This window comes from Jaculus jaculus, chromosome 10, assembly GCF_020740685.1.
Source record: "Jaculus jaculus isolate mJacJac1 chromosome 10, mJacJac1.mat.Y.cur, whole genome shotgun sequence".
NCBI classification, from domain to species: Eukaryota; Metazoa; Chordata; class Mammalia; order Rodentia; family Dipodidae; genus Jaculus; species Jaculus jaculus.
Genome location: NC_059111.1, coordinates 9,247,129 through 9,271,688, shown reverse-complemented (window position 1 = coordinate 9,271,688; position 24,560 = coordinate 9,247,129). Strand labels below are relative to the sequence as shown.

The 24,560-nt window shown below is 41.4% G+C and overlaps 1 protein-coding gene across 4 annotated transcripts in view; it reads left to right on the top strand.

The window, feature by feature from the left end:
- Vps13c (vacuolar protein sorting 13 homolog C) overlaps nucleotides 1-24,560 on the top strand; it is a 163,087-nt gene that overhangs the window by 45,719 nt on the left and 92,808 nt on the right. For all 4 annotated transcript variants that reach the window (XM_004662514.2, XM_004662513.2, XM_004662516.2 and 1 more), the window contains 13 exons: nucleotides 14-108; nucleotides 4,770-4,912; nucleotides 5,666-5,858; nucleotides 8,102-8,216; nucleotides 9,013-9,149; nucleotides 10,076-10,205; nucleotides 13,555-13,672; nucleotides 15,928-16,057; nucleotides 16,856-16,934; nucleotides 17,628-17,767; nucleotides 20,279-20,432; nucleotides 22,053-22,132; nucleotides 23,238-23,297. In XM_004662514.2, the coding sequence (XP_004662571.2) occupies nucleotides 14-108; nucleotides 4,770-4,912; nucleotides 5,666-5,858; nucleotides 8,102-8,216; nucleotides 9,013-9,149; nucleotides 10,076-10,205; nucleotides 13,555-13,672; nucleotides 15,928-16,057; nucleotides 16,856-16,934; nucleotides 17,628-17,767; nucleotides 20,279-20,432; nucleotides 22,053-22,132; nucleotides 23,238-23,297 (1,574 nt within the window). The remainder of the gene's footprint in view (nucleotides 1-13; nucleotides 109-4,769; nucleotides 4,913-5,665; nucleotides 5,859-8,101; nucleotides 8,217-9,012; nucleotides 9,150-10,075; nucleotides 10,206-13,554; nucleotides 13,673-15,927; nucleotides 16,058-16,855; nucleotides 16,935-17,627; nucleotides 17,768-20,278; nucleotides 20,433-22,052; nucleotides 22,133-23,237; nucleotides 23,298-24,560) is intronic.

Sequence of the window (24,560 nt, the reverse complement as noted above, 5' to 3'; positions counted from 1 at the left end):
CTTTTCCCCACAGCTATCGATGACCTTATGACCCCGGAGGAGAAGGACAAGCTCTTCACTGCCATTGGGTACAGCGAGAGTAGCTACAACTTAGCTTTGCCCAAGCAGGTGGGTGTCAGTCACTCCACTGTGCGCTCCGCTCCGCTTACGTGAGTAACGGTCGAAGTCCGACCGCTGTGCAGAGCGTCTGCTGCTCTCTTGAATCGGTCCGTGCTGCCAGTCGGGGTACAGTTCTTCATTTATTTTGGTGAATGGAAGTATAGCCTCCTTAGAGCCTGTCCAGTGTTAAACTAGCTTTTGAAACATACTCGTGGGGCTTAGGAAGGGAGAAGAAAGCCAGAGAGATGGTTGAGGCGGAAGAGGCATGGGGTCATTGTCAGTGTTACGATCTGGAATAGCGTCACCGTCTTAGGACCCTACCTCCTCCCAGAGATAACCAGACTTTTGTTTCTTAGCCATTTCTTTGACTTCCTTTTGATTTTAACAGTGGACACCCTTTTTGTTGTTCATGATTTGTCTTTCTGTTCCTGATCTGCAGTTCTTACTGTTATCTGGCCATGTTCTAAGACCCATCTGCGGTTGCCGTCAGTAGTGCATTTTACTCCTCTTCATTGCTGCCTGGGTTCCATCATTTGATGCATCAACACTCCCCTGCGCCTTTGATCAAGGGCATTGATTTGTGTTGTGCCAAGACCCCTGACCAGGAGCCAAGACCCCCAGTCACCCAGAGAACTGGCACAGAAGCCGAGACACTCAAATGTAAAAGCAGCAGGTTTCTTTATTGCAAGCCTAGGCCTGGGCTCCGTCCCTACAGTCAGGCACAGCAGTAGTGACGGAGAGAGCCCCTTTTTTGGGGGGGGGGAAGGGGTTCATATAGGAATTCGAACAAAGAAGTAGGGGATAGATACATGATTGGTTGATTTAAACAGTTCTGATTGGCTTGGAGTTTCAGCGGGCAAAGTTGGGGGCAGGAGCTAGGGGCGCTCCAGGCAGATGAAGTCATCTCCATTGTCCTTGAAGTGGAGAGTCCTCAGAAACTTTAGGGGAAAAGCTGCAATTGAGCAAGCAAAGTTTACAGAAGCAAAAGGTCAGCACATTGGCCAGCTAGTTCTCTAAGCCAGGCCTGGGCCTTTTTTTTTTTTTTTTTACTTAAAGTGGTTATATTTGGTCTCTCAATTTGCTCCCCTGTTTCCAGTGTGAGAAGATGTCTCAGTCAGCAGTACAGGAGGTGTGCTGTTGCTCATGTCGTTGTTTCCAGTTCCTCCCCCCCCCCCCTTGACCTGTCTCACTGTGTACTTCAGGCTGACCTGGAGCTAGGTGTTTGGTATGTAGCTCAGGTTGGCCCTAAGCTCTGGGTCTTCCTGCCTCTGTCTCCCTGGCTGCCAGGACTGCAGCCCGTGTGCTCTTTCAGGCCAGCCAGCACCGCTGAGCTGCCGCCCTCCCCAGCCTTTACGCTTAGCCAGGCTAAGTGGCATGTGGCTTTAATTTGCATTTTCTGGACAGCTAAAGAGGTTTGCACTACCTCACCATCTGCTGGCCTTTCAGCACTCTCTCCTAACATGGCCCTGGAGTCTCTTTACTCTTGCCTTTTTCCTGTGTGTTTTTTTTTTTTTTTTCTTTTCGAGGTAGGGTCTCACTCTGGCCCAGGCTGACCTGGAATTCACTATGGAGTCTCAGGGTGGCCTCAAACTCACAGTGATCCTCTACCTCAGCTTCCCAAGTCCTGGGGTTAAAGGAGTGCGCCACTACACCTGGCTTCCTACTGTTTTGTTTATTTATTTATCTGAGGGCTTCTTTGTGTCTTCTTTACTGGTTAGCTGCATGGGGAGCATTTTCTAGTGCAGTGTAGCTTGTCATTCATATGTGGTCCTCTCCCAGGCATAGTGTGCACTTTCATTTTCTTCATGACATTTTTTGGTGGATAGGTATTTTTATTTTAATGTTAGGTGATAGGTTACATGTATGCATAACATAAAAACCACTGTAAGTCTGTTAAAAATAATAGGGCCACTCCTGTCCTCACACTGTTTAACTCTGGTCATTGTACATCATACATGGGCATGACATGCTCTTCCGCTAAAGCGTTGATTTGCACGTCCCTCATAACCGATGGCCGTGAGCCTCTCTTCTTCATCTGTCCTTACGGTGTTGTCTGACTGGTGTCCTTCCATGTTGCTTGTTCCTTACGTTTCTTGCATGTAAATCTCGTCATGTGTCTATATAAAAATACAGAATGCTGTGATTTGTGCATATGTACACCACTCATTCTGTTTCTTCTTGATGTTTTTATTCTTATTTTTTGTTTGTTTTGAGACAAAATGTCACTTTAGCTGGGACTGGTGTCGAACTTATGGTGGTCCTCCTACCTCAGCTTTTCTATTGCTGAAATTATAGGAGTAAGTCACTGTGCCCAGCTTACCTATTGATTATATTTATTTATTTATTTGAGAGAGAGACAGAGAAAGGCAGGTAGAGAGAGAGAGAGAATGGCCATGCCAGAGTCTCCAGGTACTGCAAACAAACTCCAGATGTGTGAGCCCCCTTGTGCATCTGGCTAACATGGGTCCTGGGGAATCGAACCTGGGTCCTTTCGCTTTCTAGGTAAGTGCCATAAGCACTATGCCATCTCTCTAGTCCTTACCTAGTGATTGATTGATGGTGGCTGCTTATTAGAAAAAATTAATATTGAATATTTATTTTTTAATTTTGTGGTTGGCAATCACAGATTCAACCTCACAGTTCCAAATATATTCTACTTTGTTTTTTTTTCTAGAAATTTTATGGTGTTCTTTGTTTTATATTTAGCCTTACATCAATGTTAAATTAATTTTTATGTTTAGAGTGGCATAGAGAGCAAGGTTCATTGTTTTCCATTTACCCATTAGTTTTCTGAATAAAATTGTAAAAGGTTTTTGTGTTTTCCTGTCACATTGAGTTTCTCCTTTGTTGACAGTGAATTGGCTGTGTGTGTGGTACATTTTTGGACTCCCTCTGTTTCAGTGAGTGCTGGTCTGTCCATCCAAGCTACCACAGCTTTGTAGATCTTGTAGTAAGGCCATTGGTTGGGTCCTCTTCCTTCTTCTTCCTTCCCCCTTCTCCTCTTTCTTTCTCTTTCTCTTCCTCCCTCCCCTTCTTTCTTTCCTTGCTGCCTGCTGTACTGGGGATTGAACCCAGGTCCTCATGCATGCTAGGCAAGCACTGCACCATTGAGCTACATCCTCAGCCTTTCATTATTTTAAAGGGTACTTTGACAAACTTTTAAACTCACATATACTTTGTAGAGTCGCAGGTGCTCTCAGAACATGCTGTGATTTTGTTGGTGATAATGTTGGGTCTGGAATAATTTGGGGAAGAATGCAGGTTCAGCAAATTGGACAGTTCATGTATCACATCATTGATTTATGTCTCTGACCATCCATCCTTTTTCCCTTTCACCCGAATAATGATGTTCTGCATGTAGTAAGTTTTCTTAAATTTTGTCTTACTGAAAATAGCTTTTTCTCCTCATTCTTGAAGAACACCTTTTACCCATGTTCAGAATTCTAGGGTGTTTCTGTTGTTACTTAAGGGTTTTGAGTTTGTGACCATTACTGTTTGGCTACAGTCTTCTTGTGTATTTAAGTTCAGCTTAGGGATCACCTTGAAGGTTCTTTCAACCATATCTTTTGTGTGTGTTTAGACAGTTTCTTTACTATAGACTTTGTTTTTTTTTTGTTTATTTTTTTTTTTATTTGAGAGCGACAGACAGAGAAAGAGGCGGGGGTGGGGGTGGGGGTGGGGGAAGGGCGAGGGAGAGAGGGGGAGAGAGAATGGGAGTGCCAGGGCTTCCAGCCACTGCTCCAGACATGAGCACCCCCTTGTGCATCTGGTAATGTGGGTCCTGGGGAATTGACCTCGAACCGGGTCCTAAGGCTTCACAGGTAAGCACTTAACCGCTAAGCCATCTCTCCAGCCCTAGATTTTCTTTATGTGGTTTGAAGTCATTGGCCATCATGAGGTCTCATCCATTTGGGAAACTTATGACTTCAGAGTTCCTCTTCTACCATCTTCTCTTCTTCTGAGACTTGTAATGTCAGAGCATCTCACATCTGTGGTTCATTCTATATCCCAAGCTCTTTTTTCATTCTTCATCTGAATCACTTCTGGTGATCTCTAGCTGTTTATTTCTGGGTCCTCCTCAGGAGAGGGAGTTTTGTCAGTACCATTACCCTGTGGGTAGGGTATTGCTTCCATTTTCTGCCTGGTGAGCCTCATTTCAGTCTCCAGCCTGCCTCTGCTTAAAGTTTCCGGTACCTGTAGGGGAGCGCACCCCCTTTGGGTCAGGAGATCTGAGTGCGCACTTGCCTGAGTGCGTTTCTTTCTACTGGTCTTTCTTTCTATCTGTGTTTCTGTCTGTGTTTTGTGAAATCTCTACTGCCACTAAATAGATACTGTATGTAGGTTTTATTTTCCTCAGCCAGAGGATTGTTCTGAAATACTTGCTTTATTGAAAGCTTCTCAGTTGAATTTTCTGTCACCAAATGTTTTGTCACTGTTTCAGGATTACCTTTAAAGACAAGAGAAATACATTTTCAGATCTTTTCCAAATGTCTTATTTGAGTAAGTGATTAAGTTGGCTTTTCTAATGTTCTTTATATATGGTGAACATATGGATTCCAAGACTGATTATGTTCTGTTGGGTCACTTTATAATTCACTATACTTAATTAAAAACAAACTTAAAAATAAAGTTATTGTAACTAACAATTTTCATTCATTCTTTCTCTTCAGTATGTTGCCCATATAATGACCCTGAAGTTAGTAAGCACATCTATTATAATAAGAGAAAATGCAAATATTCCAGAAATACTAAAAATTCAGATAATTGGCTTGGGCACCCAAGTTTCTCAGCGACCAGGAGCACAAGCCCTCAAGTAAGTTTTTAAAACTAATTTTTATTTTTATTTATGGTTTTAGGCTTAAGATACATAATTTTATTTAGCATTAAAAATACTGTTAGCTTTCTTTTGTCTTCTGTTTGCTTCATTTTATTATGGAAACATATAATTCACTATTTGCTCTACCTTTCTTCCTTTCCTCCATGAATACTTATTAGGTAGCATTTTATTATAGTTTCTGGACTAGGGCAGCCATGCATGAGTTCATCTTTCCATTTTCAAGACGTTTATGCTGTGTTTGAGAAGAGAGGATAGGCAAAAGGTCAGTAATTCTAGAACTATTTAACATACCAGACAGCGAGAAGCTGTGAAATTAAGGACCTGTAGTTACGCAGTTGAGACTCAGTTGTAGAGAGAAGAGCTGAGCCTGGGGGAGGCTCTGGCTGTGTGAACAGAGACAACGCCAGGTTTTCCTCAGAGGGATGAGGGAGCTGGAGGGCAGTGAAGGTGGCGTGGTGCCAGGGAGATGAGCTTATCTGCTAGGAGCTTTCACCCGCTGTAGAGGGCAGAACTGTGTGTGCTGGGATGGACAGAGGAGGGTTTTTCATATGAACAGTGAAAATGAAGTTAATTAAACAATAATAGCAACAAAAACAGATGGATGCCAGTGTCAGGTAGATGGATTTTAACTCTAGGTAACAGGCATAGGCTGGATCTCAAAGGAGTTTTTAACGTACTGTGTGCAGTTCAACCCGTCACATTGCCTGCTTTGTCTCCATTGGATTGCAGGATAGAAGCGAAGTTAGAGCACTGGTATATCACAGGGCTGAAACAGCAAGACACTGTGCCATCCCTTGTGGCTTCAATTGGTGACACCGCATCATCCTTGCTTAACATTGAGTTTGAAACCAATCCCGAGAATAGCTCTGCTGACCAGACTCTGCTGGTGCGGTCCCAGCCCGTGGAGGTCATCTATGATGCCGTAAGTGCAGGGGCAAAAGCTGCTAAACAACTTTGTCTTTTATTCATGGTTTTGTGAGTTTTTCATTTTCATATTTAGCATCTATTAGAAGTAAGTTTCCTAACAGGTTTTGCCTGTTTCACAAGCAGAACATGTTGAACCATTAAATTTTTTGTCATCAATTTAGTTTTTTTGTTTTTTGTTTGTTTTTTGAGGTAGGGTCTCACTCTAGTCCAGGCTGACCTGGAACTCATTATGCAGTCTCAGGATGGCCTTGAACTCATGACAGTCCACCTACCTCTTCCTCCCAAGTGCTGGGATTAAAGGCGTGTGTCACCTTGTCCGGATCTTATTTTATTTTTTTTAATTGACATCTTCCATAATTGTAAACAATATCTTATGGTAATTCCCCCCCACACTTTCCCCTTTGAACCTCCATTCTCCATCATATCCCCTCCTCCTCTCAATCAGTCTCTCTTTTATTTTGATGTCATCATCTTTTCCTCCTATTATGATGGTCTTGTGTAGGTAGTGTCAGGCACCATGAAGACATGGATTTCCAGGCCATTTTGTGTTTGGAGGAGCACTTTGTCAGGAGTCCTATCCTTCTTTTGGCTCTTCTGCAGTGGACCCTGAGCCTTGGAAGGTGTAATAAGAGATGTTGCAGTGCTGAACACTCTTCTGTCACTTCTTCTCAGCACTGTGATGCCTTCTGAGTCATCCCAAGGTTACTGTCATCTGAAAAGAGAAGGTTCTGTAAACAAAAGTGAGAGTAGCATTAATATATGGGTATGAACATTAAGAGAAGTGCTTACTAGGCAATTTGGTGAACATAGTATGTACATTTAGCCAGACACCAGCAGGTGTTACACCCCTAGGGCTCATTACTACCCCTGTTGTAGGTTTTCAGTATAAGGGATGTATTCTCTCCCATGGAGCGGGCCTCCAGTCTTAAATTTGGCCAGCCAGGACAAATGAGCCAATAAGTGCGATAATGGCATGTCTGTTATGGGGAAACAGATCACTTTCTAATTGGAGCCATTAAATTTTGATTCATCATACACTGTAGGTATTTTTCTGCACTCAGCTTTACTTGCTTCTATTTTAAATTAAAACATTCTGCATTAAACAAAAACCCAAGTTTATTGTATCCCTGCTCCAAACCCACACTGACTTCCTGTTCCATTTCCTATTTGTTTGGTCTCATTTGGCTTTCCGTTTTTGTAGCCAGCTCTGAGAGCCTTACAAGTGATGAAAGGAGATGCTTGTTTCATGGGGCAAACCTGGGCTTACATGTAAATGAAAATGTGTGCTCAGGTTCTGTATCCGTGGCCTCACTTTTTATCCAGTCTGTTTACTCTTTTTCCTCAGGGAACCAGCAAGCTGTCTCTGGCCCAGCTCACTGCTCCATGTTAGTTAGGGGTCAGCCTCACTTCACCTCACTTGTTTTACCTTACGGTAGAGAGCTGCACTGGAACATACATAACTAGATTTGCCATCATCACCATTTTTGAGTCTGTGCATCAGTGGTGTCTAGTCCAATTCCACTGTTATTCAGCTGATCTCCAGTACATTATTCATCTTATAAAATACTCTTTATTTCTTCTCTAAACTTAAGAGTGCAAGAAATCAACCTAAAATGCTGTTGAGGACTGCAGTTTTACCTTCTGGCTAAACGGAGGCTAAAACTAGAACTAATATTGGTTTCTACTGACACATTTCGCATAGAATATATCTACCACTGTATTGACATGGACAGGTAATGATATGTGCACTGTAGTGATATGTACATGCAGTGATATGTACACTATTGATATACACATTGTATTGACATGGACACATAATGATATGTGCACTGCAGTGGTGTATACATGTGGTGATATGTATGCTGCAGTGATTTGCACACTGTATTGATATGCATTTTGTATTGACATGGATGAGTAATGATATGTACACTGCAGTGATGTGTACATGCAGTGATACGTACATTGCAATGATTTGCACACTGTATTGAGGTGCACATTGTATTGACATGGACACGTAATGATATGTACACCTTAGTGATGTGTGCAGGTTTGCTGCCTCCCATGAGCTCACCTGGCTGCTCCTTATTCCTGGCTTCTTCCTCAGAAGGAGATGCAGTAGGACAGAGTACTTTTAACTCCTCAGTTCAAAGCCACAACTGTTCAGGATGGAGGTGAATCTTTAACATTTGTAATATAGAATTTATGTAATGGGTGCTGTGTCTTAAAATTCTTGTGCAGAAAACCATCAACGCTGTGGTTGAGTTTTTTCAGTCAAATAAGGGTTTGGATCTTGAGCAAATCACATCAGCCACATTGCTGAAGCTGGAAGAAATTAAAGAGAGAACAGCTGCAGGTATGGCCTCAGGTGTCTGTGTAAGCACCAACCAAACTTGAAATGTGCTGTCTGTTCTAACGTAAACATTTTCCTTAAGATGGTGTAGTCACTTCCTTTCTGCTGTAAATTTGGGCTTATTGTAGAGTTGATATGGCTGAGTCAGCATCAGACATACTTTCCAGACAGAAAGAGAAAGCGTAATCTGGGGTGCAGATGGTTCTAGGTGCATTACCTTCAAGAACCTTTGCTTTGAAATGAAGTGAGCTGGAGGTAGGCAACGTCCCTCCATCCCAGTTCTCACAGCTGTTCACCCTGCTTTCCTGATTGCTTTTAAAGTTGAACCCTGGAAATTGTAAATCATTCTATGCCTAAATAGGATATACGCTGTCTTGGGTTTGTTGTGTTATGCTATGGTGTGATTATTTTCCATTGGCTTTATCTAGTTTTTTTTTTTTTAAAAAAAAACCACATTATTTATTTATCTGAGGGGGGGGCAGATTGAGGGGAGGGGATGGGTACACCAGGGTCTTTTACCACTGCAAATCAACTCCAGATGCATGTGCCATCTTGTTACATGGGTGCTGGGGAATTGAACCTGGGTCCTCAGGCTTCCCAGGCAAGTGTCTTAACCACTAAGCCATCTATCCAGCCGTGGCTTCATCCAATCTTTATTTTACATGCTGACTTGTGGGTGTAATTTGTGACAAGAACCAACCTTCATCCTTAAAACTTCAAGTAAAATTCTTAGTCTTTTTGCTAATAGTACTTCATTTTGACCATATAACCTTTTTTCTTTTCTCTGTTGGTTTTGTAGGACTGACACATATTATTGAAACTCGAAAAGTCCTTGATTTAAGGATACACCTAAAGCCTTCTTATCTAATAATTCCGCAGACAGGTTTTCACCACAAAAAGTCCAATCTTCTAATTTTAGATTTTGGTACATTTCAGGTAGGTATATATGTACTTTTTTCTTTTTACCTTTGATAAGCTTAGTAATTGGCTATCTGGTGTCTTCCTACTTTTTTTTCCTCAGAGTTCCCTTAAGCTAGATTTTGACTTATTTTTCAGGCCATGTGTAGAGTATTTTATGCATATTGCATGGCTTGTTAAACAAAATAAAATGTCTCTGGAATTTCCTATACTTTGAGGACTTGATGGATTATTTCTTTTTTTTGGTTACAGAGAAGAGGTCTTAGTAATCATGGTTTACAGAGGTTAATTTTAGTGTTGTTTGTCATTTGTATATTTTGGCAACAGAAAATTGAATACATATCAATATATATATTTAACTGCTGTCAGTAGCTAATTAGAGCAAGACTTTGGATTTTGCATTTCATGGAGTCCAAGAGTCTGGAAAGAGGTAGAAATTTAAAATCATATTACTGAACTCATCCTGGCTCACACTGGGAATTGGGAAAATGAAGTGGAGGTTGGCACTGAATTCCAGTGGCTTCAGTTGCTTTCATGGTCTAGTGAGGGGAAGGATTCAAACCTATTGTTATGGTGAACAGTTCAAGGTGGGCAGGAGGGAGCTGAGTCATCTGTGGCAATACCTCCTGAGAGCCAGGAAGAGGAAGAGCCACATTTCCAGACAGGTTATGTGAGGCCTTCTGCTATGTAGTGGTTCAGTTAATGAAAATGTGTCCCATCCCTGGTATCAAGCCTAACCGAAGTGTGTGCTACAGTAGATCGTTCTTAAGAAACTGTTTATAAAGAGTTATCAATAAGTTGAGTAAATTGTGCACTCATTAAAGGCAATCTCACTTCAGGTAGATTTTATGAAAGGACAACTAAAGTATGTGTGTGTGCATGTGTGCGCCCCCCCCCCCCACAATTTACTATCATATGAACATTTTTTCTCCTTCCATTTTTAGCTCAACAGTAAAGACCAAGACCAAGCTTTACAGAAGACAGGTAATTCCTCTCTGGAAGAAATAATGGACAAAGCATACAACAGGTTTGATGTGGAAGTCAAGAGTGTGCAGCTGCTCTTTGCCAAGGCAGGTAAGCCACTGCTTCTGGCTCGTGATGTTGAGGTTGGGCTGCGTAGTGTTGGTAGTGTACCTGTCTATATTTCTTCACGGATGTCAACCTGAACGACCGTTTTACACACTTATCCTGCTGGTCACTTCAGAAAGGCCAGGAGGAGCTTCTCAGTGCAAACATCCTCACAGTTAAAGTAGTGACAGAAAAGTGGTCATTTCTGTCAGGCACCACTGAGCGCAGGCGTGTTCACAGTTCTTGTCTATGTCATGACCAAAACTGCTGGGAACAAAAATGGAAGTTCAGTTCCTTCCACTTCTTCTGTCCTAATGCTCTTGGAATGTTTCGTATTTTCCCTTACTGCCTTACGATGAAATTTCTATTTTAGCTCAGTCATTTTTATAGATATCTGGGAAATATCTATATACAAACTATTATAGACTGAGCTTCCCTAATCCAAAATATGAAATTTTCTCAGTGCTCCTGTAAGGCCTTAAGTAAAGAATTCCACCATCTGCTTTCATGTGATGTGTAATAGTCCAAATGCAGATGCACCCAAGGTTTTGTATGCAGTGGTTTTCAAAGTACATATATGAGGAATGTTGAAACACAAATGCATTTTTTGTTTAAACTTGGGTCATACCCTAAAGATAGCTTATCATATAGGTGTAAATAATTTGACACCTGAAATCTAAGACACTTTTTTTTCTGAAGAATAAATGGTAGCCTGTAAATACACTCTTAAAATTCTAAGACTAATACATTTACCCAAAGCTTTGATACTTTCTTTCTACTGCTGAAGTACAGAGTTTTGGTCCATTGTACTTCTTTGTTTTTCTTTTGTTTTTTGGGGGGGGAGGTTCTGTACTGCTCTTTTACTTTTTTTGTTTATTTTTTATTTACTTATTTGAGAGCACCAGACAGAGAGAGGCAGATAGAGAGAATGGGCGCGCCAGGGCCTCCAGCCACTGCAGATGAACTTCAGACGTGTGTGCCTCCTTGTGCATCTGGCTGATGTGGTCCTGGGGAATTGAGCCTTGAACCGGGGTCCTTAGGCTTCACAGGCAAGCACTTAACTGCTAAGCCATCTCTCTGGCCCTCTTTTACTTTTTTTTTAATGTATAATTTTTTTTTATTGACAACTTCTATATACTTACAATGATAATTCCCTCCCATCCCACTTCCCCCTTTACAGCTCCACTCTCCATCATATCCCCTCCCTCTCCATTACTCTGTCTTTTATTTTGGTGTCATCGTCTTTTTCTCCTATTATGAAGGTCTTGTGAAGGTATTTCTAGGCACTGCGAGGTCATGGATATCGAGGCCAATATCTGTCTTGATTGTTGATTGTATGGCGTCGTACCCTTCCTTTGGCTCTTACATTCTTTCTGCCACCTATTTTGCAATGGACCCAGAGCCTCAGAGGGTGTGATAGAGGTGTTTCAGTGCTGAACACTTTTCCATCACTTCTTCTCAACACTGTGTTGCCTTTTGGGTCATCCCAGTGGTCACCATCATCTGAAAAGAAATGTTTCTCTAACCAAAAGTGAGAGTAGCATTTATATATGAATATGAACATTAAGTGTAGTGCTTACAGGGCAGTTTGGTGAGCATAATATATGCATTTAACCAGACAAGAGCTGGCTTTATACCCCTAAGGCTCATGACCTCTCCTGCCTTATGCTTTTAATTAGGTTTTCAATACCAGGCATGTATTCCCTCCCACAGAGTGGGTCTCCAGTCCAATTAGAGAACAGTTGGTTTTACCCAGAGCAGACATGACACTATTACATCTTTTTGGTCATTTGGCCTGCCTGGCCAAATTTAAGGCTTCTAGTATCCAGTTTTCACTGCTGATGACTTCTGTCTCCCATAGGGCTGCATGCAGTGCAGCCTTTTCTAGCTTTCAGTCGGCTGGTCTACAGAGAGATTTTCAACTCAGCCCCAGCTTGATTTCTCAGTGACCCTGCCACCCAGGCATGTGGAGTCTTCAACAATAGGCCTTACCGTCTGTTTTTCGTGGGAAACCAAGGGACTGTGAAGTAGCCTGTAATGTTTTAGAGGCAACAGGGACCTCCCTGGCCAACAACTCACTGCAAGGTATCTCATCCGTGGCACTGACAATTTTCTGGTAACAATCTATGGCTTCTGGTTGTGCCATTATCTAAAAAAGTAGGCTTTCATATTCAGAATATCCTAAATTTTGATATAACCTCCCTTCCCCTTCTTTCACTCAATCTCTTCCCCTGGCCTCACTTAGGCCATTCTAATCCCTGTAATCTGTTCTTCTACTTACGTATATACAATACCATTCCCTTAAGCCCTTCCTTTTTCCACCATTATAGTCTTTTTCTAGCTTACTGGCCTTTCATACTGAGTTTTGGTTCCAAAAGTCTAAACATTTGTGGCTAGGATACACAGTAGCGGTGTGTCTTTGAATATATCGCTTTGTGGTGGGTCAATAGAGGACACCATCTCTGCAGTATCCCTATTACATGTAATAAGAGTGATGAGAGCTATTTAGGCATCAACAGAATGTTCTACGTAGGCTCTGCCACTTTCCTGAAGGAGAGTACTTACATAGACCACTAAAAGTGCCTTGTCTTTGTATGTACTTGTGAATAATGACCTGAAGCACAAGCCCTTTTGTTGTAGCTGTGAGTAAAGATCTGCAGAGGAGGCTGGTAGCCATGGGGAATCTACATTTGGAAGAGTTGATCATGACACAAGTTGTCATAAAGTCTTGTTTGACAAAACTCACTTTTGCCATGCGATTCTGTGCTAAACTGCTATAATTGTTGTATTTAGGAGCCAGAAAACTTTTTTTTCCCTCTTTTTTTTAAAATTTTTATTTATTTATTTGAGAGCGACAGACACAGAGAGAAAGACAGATAGAGGGGGAGAGAGAGAATGGGCGCGCCAGGGCTTCCAGCCTCTGCCAACGAACTCCAGACGCGTGCGCCCCCTTGTGCATCTGGCTAACGTGGGACCTGGGGAACCGAGCCTCGAACCGGGGTTCTTAGGCTTCACAGGCAAGCGCTCAACCACTAAGCCATCTCTCCAGCCCTTTTTCCCTCTTTTTGCCCTATCTCTTTTCACTATAAAGCACCACTTTGATTACTAACTATAGAATCAAAGTAATACATTTGTGGTTTTATTCTGTTTGTTTTGAAATGATAGATGTAATATATGTACAATGTTCTGATACCGTTTTTGACTTCTGTCAGCTTTTATTAAAGTATCTATGGGTAAAAGAAGTGGAAATTGGAGTGCATTGAATTTTTAAGAATTTTCTAATATCATATAGTGATTTTGCACAGAAGATCTAATAAATTTTGAAACAGTTAATATTCTAAATTTTTTTGTAAAGAGGAAAACTGGAAAAAGTGTCGGTTTCAGCATCCATCAAGCATGCATATCTTACAGCCCATGGATATTCATGTCGAGCTGGCCAAGGCAATGGTGGAAAAGGATGTTAGAATGGCCAGGTAATGTATGAGTGTCTTTTGTATGAGAAATTACCAAGGTGACCTCTGTATCTTTGTCAGTTACTGAATTTTAAGGAAGCAAAGATATGTGAGAAAAATAAAGACAGTTATACCTTGTAGTAGAAAGACATTGTAATGAAAATAGTTATTGGAATGTTGTGTCATCTCTTATCTCAGAATTCTTACTTGTAATTTTACATTGTGTAAAAATGGATGATCTGTGGTTTTTCAGTGGTTCATGAAATTTAAGGTTCAATATTAATGAAATAAAAAGTTCACAAATAATTAGAAGTTCTTTTGGTCACCAAATTGTAACTTCCCAAGAAAAGGCTAAGGGAATATAAAATAATAACTGGATTTTGAATTTAGTAGGTACCTATGCAAGACATAGGTATAACTGAGCATGTTGTGTGCTTTGGCGGGTTTTGATGGCTCTGTGTCTTCATGTGCCTTACCTCCAAGTTTCCTTGCACCTTTCCTTTCTCCTCCCTGCCCTACTTGACTCCCTTCCCCCCAGTCCCTGGACAGCATCCGTCTGTTTATTTATTGTTTTACTTTATTTATTTATTTATTTGTTTTTTGGGGATAGAGTCTTGCTCTAGCCCAGGCTGACCTGGAATGTCAGAGTGGCCTTAAACTCATAGTAATCTTTCTACCTCTGCCTCCCAAGTGCTCGGACTAAAGGTGTGCAACACCATACCTGGTTGGTCTGTTTTTTGACATTGACTATTTGGTAGAATTTCACATGAACGGACCCATAGAGTTTCAGTTTCAGCTTTTGTTTTTGGTTTGTTTCAATATGATTGCTTTGAGATTCATTCATGTTGTTTCCTGAATGTCACGTCCATTGGTCTTCCACACTCTTTATGTGGTGGCTCTTAACAATCTTGTGTTACCAGAACAGTGTATTAATCTTTTACAAAGATTGTTGGACTTGGTTGGCAAATGGTTTGTTCTGAGCTTTATCTCATGAGGAACATTAGTATCTACTTTCCATGTTTTGGCGTAGGAAAATTCTGGCCATCTCGAAAATGCGTTGAGTTGGGATGGAGGAACTGGCTAGTCAGTGAGCCCTGAGTTCGGTGAGAGCCCTGGCCCTAGTCAGTCAGGTGACATGACATAGAGAGACACTGGGCCTCTGGACTCCACGTCTGCGCGCTTGTGAGCACACACACATGCACACCACACACACACAGTGAAGAAAGATAGCTAATCAATGACCATAGCTTCCACTTTAGGAAGTGAGAGATAAGTAGCTAATGCAACTCCACATATGCAGAAGAAAATTCTATCCAAAGAGTAGAGATCAGGCTTACACACTGGAAGAAAATAGAGAAGTAATTGACACGAGAAAGTTTCTTGCAAAAGTTCACTTTTCTTTCTCTAATATAGGCCCTGGTGCCATTCATTTACCTTTAATGAATACTGTGCCACTGGGTTCCACTAACCTGCAGCAGTTAGATGTCTGTCAACTTGAGCTGCTGACAGCTTAGGAAGCCAGAGACAATCTAAACTAGCTTTGTCAGCTACCATTAGCAGTGCCAGAGTTAAGGAGACCAACGTGAGGCAGTTACATTAGGAAAGTCGAGGAAAGCAGTTGTCAGAAGTGATCAATAAAAGCAGACTGGTGAGCCAGGCGTGGTTGGAGCACATCTTTAATCCCAGCACTTGGGCGGCAGAGGTAAGAGGATCACTGAGTTCAGTGAATTCCAGGTCAGCTTGGGCTAAAGTGAGACCCTACCTTGAACATCCACCCCGCAAAAGAAATGAATAAATAAAAGCAGGCTGGTGACTTAGCAGTATAGCAGAGGACCTCATGGAGCTTACATTTCAATCAGAGGAGACATGAAATATGCACACATGTGACAAGCCAGTGGCTTCCAAGTGCTATCTGTAAAGAAAGCAAAGCAAGATAAGGAGAGAGATGGGGTAGACACCTTTCAGTGTCAATAGTGGGGAGTCCTTGTCGTCAGGAAATGAAGTCTATTTAGTGTTTTTGTTCTAAAGGTAGAATATTAGGTTTGAAAGGATTTTTAGTGAAAATTAATCACCTTAGAAGGGTTTAACTGTTTGAGAAGGATATATCTAAGTTATCTGGAAATGACTTACAGAGAACTTCCCTTTCCTGATAGTGTTGTGTGAGGTTATTAAAGCATGCCCAGTGATTCTTTGGCTTTATCATGTAGTCTGTTCTCATTCCCTGTATGATGTACTTACGCTTACCTTGAAGCCTCACAGGTAAATTGTGTTTTTAGATTTAAAGTGTCAGGCGGACTTCCTCTGATGCATGTCCAAATTTCTGACCAGAAGATGAAGGATGCTCTGTGCTTGATTGACAGTGTACCTTTGCCACAGAAATCCTCTGCACAGCCCCCAGAGAAACAGGTAAGTGGTTCCATGCGGGATGCTGAGGTAGGAGGATCTAGCATAGGCAAGAGTGAGACCCTTGCCTCCTCAGGGGGAAAAAAAAGTTAGGTTGATTTTCAGACAGTTGTACAGTAGTGGTGGGAAGGCTGTTTTAGAGCAGGCTTTATCACTGAAGGGATCAAAAGCATAGAAATCAAAGGAAAATCTCTTTCAATTTTTAAAAATGTGCTTTGTATAAAACTAGAACTATAAATCCTTTTAAAACACTTATTTATTTTCAAGTAGAGGTCAGGGAGGAAGGGAGAGTCAGACAGTATGGACCAGGAACTCTTGCCACTGCATATAAACTCCAACTTCATATGCCACTTTTTTTCTGGCTTATGTGGGCCCTGGGGAATTGAACCCAGGTCATCAGGCTTTACAAGCAAGCAGCTTTAACTTCTGAGCCATCTCTCCAGCTCTAGAAATATAAATCTTTAAAATAATTTTGCAAGTTAAATATGTCCTTATTTGTTAGATTTGAAGGTTTTAGGTCACTTTAATTGGAATGATCTTTGTAGTATAAAAGAAATGTTGAATTTCCATTTACTTGGAAATGAAATTTGAGAAATTCATCCTACGGTGATGACATTTTCCAGGGGCCTGTGTTAAATGTGCATTCACATTGTTACTTATGAATTGCAGTGATGAACAGTCTATCTGCTAGATCATCTTTGTAAATGTAGGCAATTATTTTATACTTTGAAGATTCTCTCATGTGTGATGCTTAATCCTCTTAATATGTATTTTAAAGAATCTTTTTGAATTCTTTGCTAGGTATCCTCAGTTCACATTATTTCAGATGGGACAAAAGGTCTGCTTGGTACTTCACTTTTGCTAGATGGTGTAGAATCAGGTGAGAATTGTAAAATATTTTTCCTTTTAGATTACAAGCCTATAAATTGTTATGTAGAGATAAGATTTTTCAGAGAGAGAGAAATTTGAAGCGTTGTCATCACTTACTGGTTGTGGTTGTGCTCCAACAAGCATTGTGCCCTTTGGCCACTTGGTTATTAATGCTCAAGTTTCTTCATTGGATAAACAAAGACTTTGTCCAGGAGGGTTTGACAGTATTCACTGATTCTAAATAATTCTTTGTTTTTTTTGCTCTAAGATCCTTTTTTCTATCCGGGTCTAACTGGTCTTTTGTCTTTTCGAGCTAGATTAGCAAATGTAAGTGTCATAAGGACAAGGTCATGTCCAAGACCAAGGACAAGCCCTCCCTATGTTGGTGTCTGTATTTGCTGGCACACTGTGGTACATGGTAGAAGATGTCCAATAAATATTGGATATTGAATGAATGAACTAAGTCAGAATCGTTGACGATAAGATAGTAAGAGTTACTTGATTTTAAATTTTATTATCACATGCCAGCTAGAATCAGTTTAGAACTTCAAAAAAAAAAAAAAAAAAAAACGCTGGAAATATTTCAGGTCTGCTATGAAGATAATAAGTATAAATGAATTTTATTTCAGGGAGCTTTAGGCTCGAGTATCTTGTGCAAGTTCTCAGTGGCGCTGTCTGAGGTCAGATGTGTCTTTTCTTGCAGAGTCTGATGATGAGTATTTTGATGCTGAAGAAGGAGATCCGCAGATTGCTAGAAGCCTGAAAGGATCGGAGCTGAAGAGAGCTGCAGAAGCCCCACATGAGGAGCTTATTAACTTTCTAGTCAACTTTGAGATTAAGGAAGTAGGTGTTTCTGAGTTCTTGTCTATCGCCTGCATTGCTTGCTTAGCTTGGAACTTAACTTGTCCCCTCCTAGCTGACACAGGCACACTGACACACTTCTCACCTTGATTTCCCTCTCCTTTTCTTTCTTTTAGAAATATTTCATTGTTCCTTATCCCTCTCCTTTTCTTTAGACAGGGTCTTGTTCACAGCCCAGCTGGCCATGGCCTCACTCTGTAAGGCAAGCTGGCTTTGAACTTTTTGCAGTCCTCCTGCCTTGTATCTTCAGTGATGAGACCACGTCTGGCCTGACTTCCTCTTTTTTATTTTTGGTTTTTCACTGTAGGGTCTCACTCTAGCCCAGGCTGACCTGGAATTCACTATGGAGTCTCAGGGTGGCCATGAACTCACAGCGATCATCCTGCCTCTGCCTCCCGAGGGCTGGGACACGTACCACCACGCCCGGCTTCTAACTTTCATTTTATTGAGCTAATACTACTCATTATCATGTTTCTAATTTGGAAAAGAATAAATTAACGAAATTTCCAACATGATTCTTAGACCCATTAAAAGTTATCAAGAAGTTGGGCATAGAATTAAAATTTCCAGCCCTTCTTGGGCTACAGAGCGAGGTGAAGGCAAGCCTGTTCAACTTAACAAAACATTTATTTTAAAACAGAAAAATTTAAATAAAGGGCCTGGGAATATAGTTTAGTGCTTGCTTAGTACGTGTGAGGCCTTAGATCAGAACAGATCTGGTTGTGTTAAAAAGCAAAAAATGTCATGTAGTAAAGAGAAACTAGGAAAGATATTCACAATGTATTATTATTTGGGGCATTATGCTCCCACTTAAAGCTGTATGTGCATATTTTATTTCTTTACTTTTTTAAAAAAGTTTATTCTTTGAGAGAGTGAGAGAGAGAAAGAGGGAGAGAGAGAGGGAGAGAGAGAATGGACACACCAGGGCCTCCAGCCACTGCAAATGAACTCTAGACATGTGTGCCCCCTTGTGCATCTGGTTAACGTGGGTTCTGGGGAATCTAACTGGGATCCTTTGGCTTTTATTTCTTTTATCTTTTTGAGGCAGGGTCTGACCCTATCCCAGGCTGACCTGGAGCTCACTCTGTAGCCCCAGGCTGGCCTTGTACTCACAATGCTCCTCCTAACTCTGCCTCCTCACTGCTGAGATGGAGGTGTGTGGCACCACGCTTGGCTTATATGTACTTTTTTAAAAAAAAATAAAATAAAAGAGAGTATTCATTTCTGGTTGATAGTATTACAGATTTTATCTTTGTTTGCTTCCATATAGTATTTATTTATTGGAGAGAGGGAAAGATGCAGAGAGAGAGGGAGGAAGGGAGGAAGAGAATGGGCATGCTAGGGCTTCCAGCCACTGCAGAGGAACTCCAGATGCGTGCGCCCCCTTGTGTATTTGACATACGTGGATCCTGGGGAAACAAACCTGGGTCCTTTGGCTTTGCAAGCAAACACCTTAACTGCTAAGCTATTTCTCCAGCCTCTGTTTACATATATTCTAATTTTTCTACAAAGACTTTATAGTACTTTAATAATGAGGCATGAAAGATGTGAGATGTTCCTTATTCACTTCTTTATTCCAAAGAGACAGTTTATCCTAAAACACGATGTCAGACAATGTCAGCTTTGAATCCCGTGCGCAGATCTTAGTATTGGTATTTGTTTCGAGTACTATTTCCTTCTCTTCTATTTCTCTTTCTTTCGTTTTACCTGTTGGTCCGTAGTTTTGGGGTGTCCTCATCCCCATCTTCCACGTCCGGAGGTCACTTCTCTTCCTTCTCTAGCACTGCTCAAACCAACACCATATCCTGCGTATCTTTTAAATATTTCTACACCTATGTTTTTCTAATTGTCTAAATGTTGTGCTTTTATTTCCATAATTAATTTAAATACTAGGGTGAAAATGACCATTCTCATCTTTTACCTTAATGGGATTGCTTCTGTTAACACTAGGCATGAGTTTTATCTTGAAAAACTCATATTAAGGAAGAATCCATCAGTTTTTCTTTTTTTCTTCCTTTTAATGTGTTTGTGCATTTGTATATATGAATAATATAGATGTGTGTAGAGGTCAGTGGACAACCTTGAGTGTTGGTTCTCACCTTTCACCTTTTAAAAAATACTTATTATGAGAAAGAGAGAGAGAAAGAAAGGCAGATAGGCACACCAGGGCCTTCAGCCACTGCACATGAACTGCATGTGCCTGCCTCCTTGTGCATCTGGCTTACGTGGGTCCTGGGGAATCAAACCGAGGTCCTTTGGCTTTGCAGGCAAGCGCCTTAACTGCTAAGCCATCCCTCCAGCCCTGTTATTTACATTCTTGGTGGTAGAATTGAAGATGATAATTCAAAACCTTATTTAAGTTGGTGGTGTGGGAATATGAGCAAAGTCTCCACTCTTTTCCTCTGAGGTGTGTGGAGAAGGGTTTATTTTTGATATTTTATGGAGGACATAGGCTTATCAGCAACTTTTCATGGATTGTGTTTATTCTTCTAGGTGATTTTGGAGTTTACTAAACAGCAGAAAGAAGAGAATACAATTCTTGTTTTTAATGTTTCTCAGTTGGGAATGGAAGCTACAGTGAGGACATTTGACTTAAATGCAGTTTCTTATTTAAGGAAAATCAGCTTGGATTACTATGACATTAAAGGTAATAGCCATGGAAACACATAGTTGCTGTGAATACAAGGAGCACCTTGCATGTCTGAAGCGCACGACCGTAATAAACAGTGATGGATGCTGTGGTATGGACAGTGTTACTGTCTTCAGCGTGCATGTACTTCATGAGTAGATTGAGTATTCACCCACGCTCAAACAACTAGGGGGTTCTTTGAAGCGTGATTGGAATCCTGCAAGTCTTACCCTGGTATCTAATAGCCTTAACTACCATGATCTAGTGCTTCAGTGTCTGTGAAAACTCTCACGATAACCGGAAGTATTTTCCCATCTTCCAGGCAAAGAAAGGCTACCCGAGTGCCTTATGTCATGAAGGGCAGCGCTGGGGCTCAGGGTGGACTTGTGATACCAGGCCCTGACCTTCTGTACTGTTAATCATGTACCGCAGGAAGCACGCTCATAGAAATACAGCTAGCAGGCTGCAAAGCTACCCGTTATAAAGGAGTCGTGCTTATTTCAGTGTATACCTGTGTGCGCAGGTATTTGAGGCATGAAGGAGTGAATTAATCTGTAGTTATTAAAACTCCCCAGTTGTTTGCCTAATGTTTTTTGAAAATAGCTGAAACTGAAACAAACCTGATTTTAGAAGAAAAATAATGTTTATTATTGATTTTCATAGCCCATACCTTTAGATAGAACTTATATTACTGTCTTGAGGGAAAAATGTAAACAGTAAATTTTCTCAGGTATTGCTTAAGACCTTGGAGGTAATGGGAAATTTTTGACTTGTCTCAAGAGCAAGACTTAGGACCCGTGACAAGACCCTCCCCTACTCATGGAGGCAGACCCCTGTACATCTCCATCTTAGGACACACAAGGCATTTTGGAGCACCTTTAATTCTTGAGCTAAAAAGGTTTACTGAGGGACAAATTTTGATTGCTTTGAAACGGACTCACTCTATAGTGTAGTGCAGAGTGGCCCGGATCTCGCTGTAGCTCAGGCTGGTCTTGTACTCCAATATGATCCTCCTGCTTCAGCCTCCTAGGTGCTGGCATCAGAGGTGGGAGCCATTTGTGAAAAGAGAACTTTAAGTGTTCTTCTTTAAAAAAATGTCTTTGCTGTGTAAATTTTTTTTTTGCCCTGTGTCTAAACATAGGAAACCTATTTATCAAAGGTATATAAAATGTTTTTAAGTATAATTTTAAATTATAGCAGTACATTACAAATTGTTCCAGTCCAGACTCTTGTCAGGCTCTGGGTAGAGCAGAAGTTGCATTGCTTTTAGTCAGTCTAGAGAAGAACGAGCATGATTACTTCCTGGTATTTACACCGTGGTCCATCCTGCGGCCTGGACATACACAAGCGGTCCTAACAATACCCAGAGACTAAGCTTTCACTATTTTTGAGCACAAATATGAAGTCAGTGAAAATAAGTGCATGTGGTTTTAAGTGAGTTGAATGCCTAAGGTAAGAATTTTAAATTGGCTATGTCCTTAGAGTGATAGCTTTAGTGCTTAATAACCATGAAAAGATACATAAGTATTCTTTTAAACCTTCACTGGTAAGTTTTACAAAGTAAAAGACACCTAGAAAGTTCTAGAATTTTACCAAGGTAGTTTATTTGAAAACCTTTCTCCTCTTTACTTAATCTAGGATCCAAAAAGAAGCCCGTTCACTTGATTAGCTCTTCTGACAAGCCTGGTTTAGACCTTTTAAAAGTGGAGTACATTAAGGTGAGCTCCAGGGGCTGTGGTGTGTGTTGGAGTACTGCAGACTGCTGCTCTCTGGGAGGAAGACCACGCCAGTGTGCCTGCAGTGGTTTTGGATGCCAGTTCTCAATTAAGGGAAAGCTGCTGTTTTCTTCCCATCTGTCCTTTTACTTATGTTCAGGGATATTACAGAGTCACTAAACTTCTCATCCACAGAGGTGGACACTGGTGTGAAGCAGGCACTGCTTGTGTCTCCAGGGCATTTTCACATCTGCACTCATAAAAATGGCTGGCATTTGGCTGAGTACACCACATCACAAAAGCAAAGTTAGAGGAGGTTCTACAGAGAGCTGCCAGGATTGGGAAAGCATTCCAGCTATGTCCGAGTGGAGCTGCTGGCTCTACCCTCTCAGCAGACCAGGCTCCGCATGCAGGCCTCTGCCCTCCGTCTGCGGGTGCTGTTGAATGTTTGCGCTGTTAGGCTCTTGGCCTAAAGACAAGTGATTTCCTTGTTGAGATGATAGACTAGAAGGGAGAGATTGTCAAGCAAATAATAATTAAAATGTAATGATGATGGATGTATTGTCTAAGGAAAAGCACGGAACAGCGTGGGTGCAGAGCAGCAGGGAAACTGGCCAGGGGGGCACGCTGCTCACAGGAGGGCCATCTTTTCAGTTTGGGTTTACTCTGTCCCCAGGGTTCAGAAGTCGGCCCTTTGTGTAGACAGAAGGGGAAGTGGGTTTTCTGAGTTGGTATGAAGACCTCATTCACTCTGAGCTCTCTACAGAGATTGGGTTTGTAAAGAATTGAGGATTCTTTGGAGACACATACTGTCGAGGGGCTCAGACATGTGGGGATGGATGGATGGATGGATGGATGTCTTTACACCCTCTGACCTTCAGAATTTGTCTTTCTGCTGCCGACCCCTCGATTCCCTGTAGTGAATGAATGTTACCCCGGGCTTGAGGAGAACACCTTTGCACTGTTCTGGTGAATAAATGTTTTGAATGTAATCTTAAAATTAAAGCGATCTATGGTGTACATAAAACACATTTTAACTAAATGTAAGTAAGAGATTATAAGTTCTTGTTTTCTTTGGCTAATTTCTTCCTTGGAACTTTTTTTTCAGGTTGATAAGAATGGACCTAGTTTTCAGACTAAGTTTGAAAAAACTGAACAAACTCTTAAGGTGAGAAGTTTTATTAAAGGAATATATTCTGTTTGTAAATACTACTCTGGGAGTTTCTGATGTCTTTTGAGGAACACTGGCTGGACTCCTTGGCACGTGACCCAAAACCACCTCCTGCCTGCTTGGCTCAGAGAAGCCACTGTTGGGACTTTCTGCATTGCATCCTGATTTTTAAAAAAATATATATTTGTTTATTTTTAATATTTTATTTACTGATTTATTTGAGAGAAAGAGGCAGAGAGAGGGAGAGAGAATGGGCATACCAGGGCCTCTAACCGCTGCAAGTGAACTTCAGACACATGCGCCCCCTTGTGCATCTGGCTGATGTGGGTCCTGGAGAGTTGAACTGGGATTCTTTGGCTTTGCAGGCAAACACTTTAACCACTAAGCCATCTCTCCAACCCTGCATCCTGAGTGTTAAGGTCGTTCCAGGATTATGTGCAGTGGTCAAGGGAACTTAGATTTATGAAGAATTAACAGAATTCTGAGCACACCAATGGAGATGCCACCCAGTGACACGGGAGTGAGAAAGTGCAGAAAGCACCAGGAGATGCTCGGTGCTTTTGAAGCCAGCGCCACTTAGGCTTCGGTGTGGGGATGAAGAGGCAAATAGTACTTGTGGGTTTCATTGAAAAGAAAATAAGGGAGCAGTTAAGTTCACACTCTGGAGAGTTGGGACTTCTTGCTATGCTACTGTGAGCCTTCCTTATTATTGCTTTAATATTTGCTTCATTTTGAAGAAATTAAAGGCTCTCTTCTACAAACAGATGTTTGTTTTAACTTATTCTCAGGGAACACATTCTTGGAAACAGTTTGTATTATCTTTTTTTAAAATTTATTTATTTATTTATTTATTTGAGAGCGACAGACACAGAGAGAAAGACAGATAGAGGGAGAGAGAGAGAATGGGTGCGCCTGGGCCTCCAGCCTCTGCAAACAAACTCCAGATGCGTGCACCCCCTTGTGCATCTGGCTAACGTGGGACCTTGGGAACTGAGCCTCGAACCGGGGTCCTTAGGCTTCACAGGCAAGCGCTTAACCGCTAAGCCATCTCTCCAGCCCTTGTTATCTTTTTTAAAGACAATCAGTACATTGCTTTTAAGAGCAGTAGTGGGCCCCCCCCCCCCCAGGTCACATATGCTGTATGTGTTCAGTAGGTCATTTCTCACCTAGAGCTCACTTGTAACTGTGCTCTTTCTGCTTACATGCCACGGTCCGGAAGTCAAAGCACAGTGGTTCTGGAGGTGCATGTTTGGACTCACT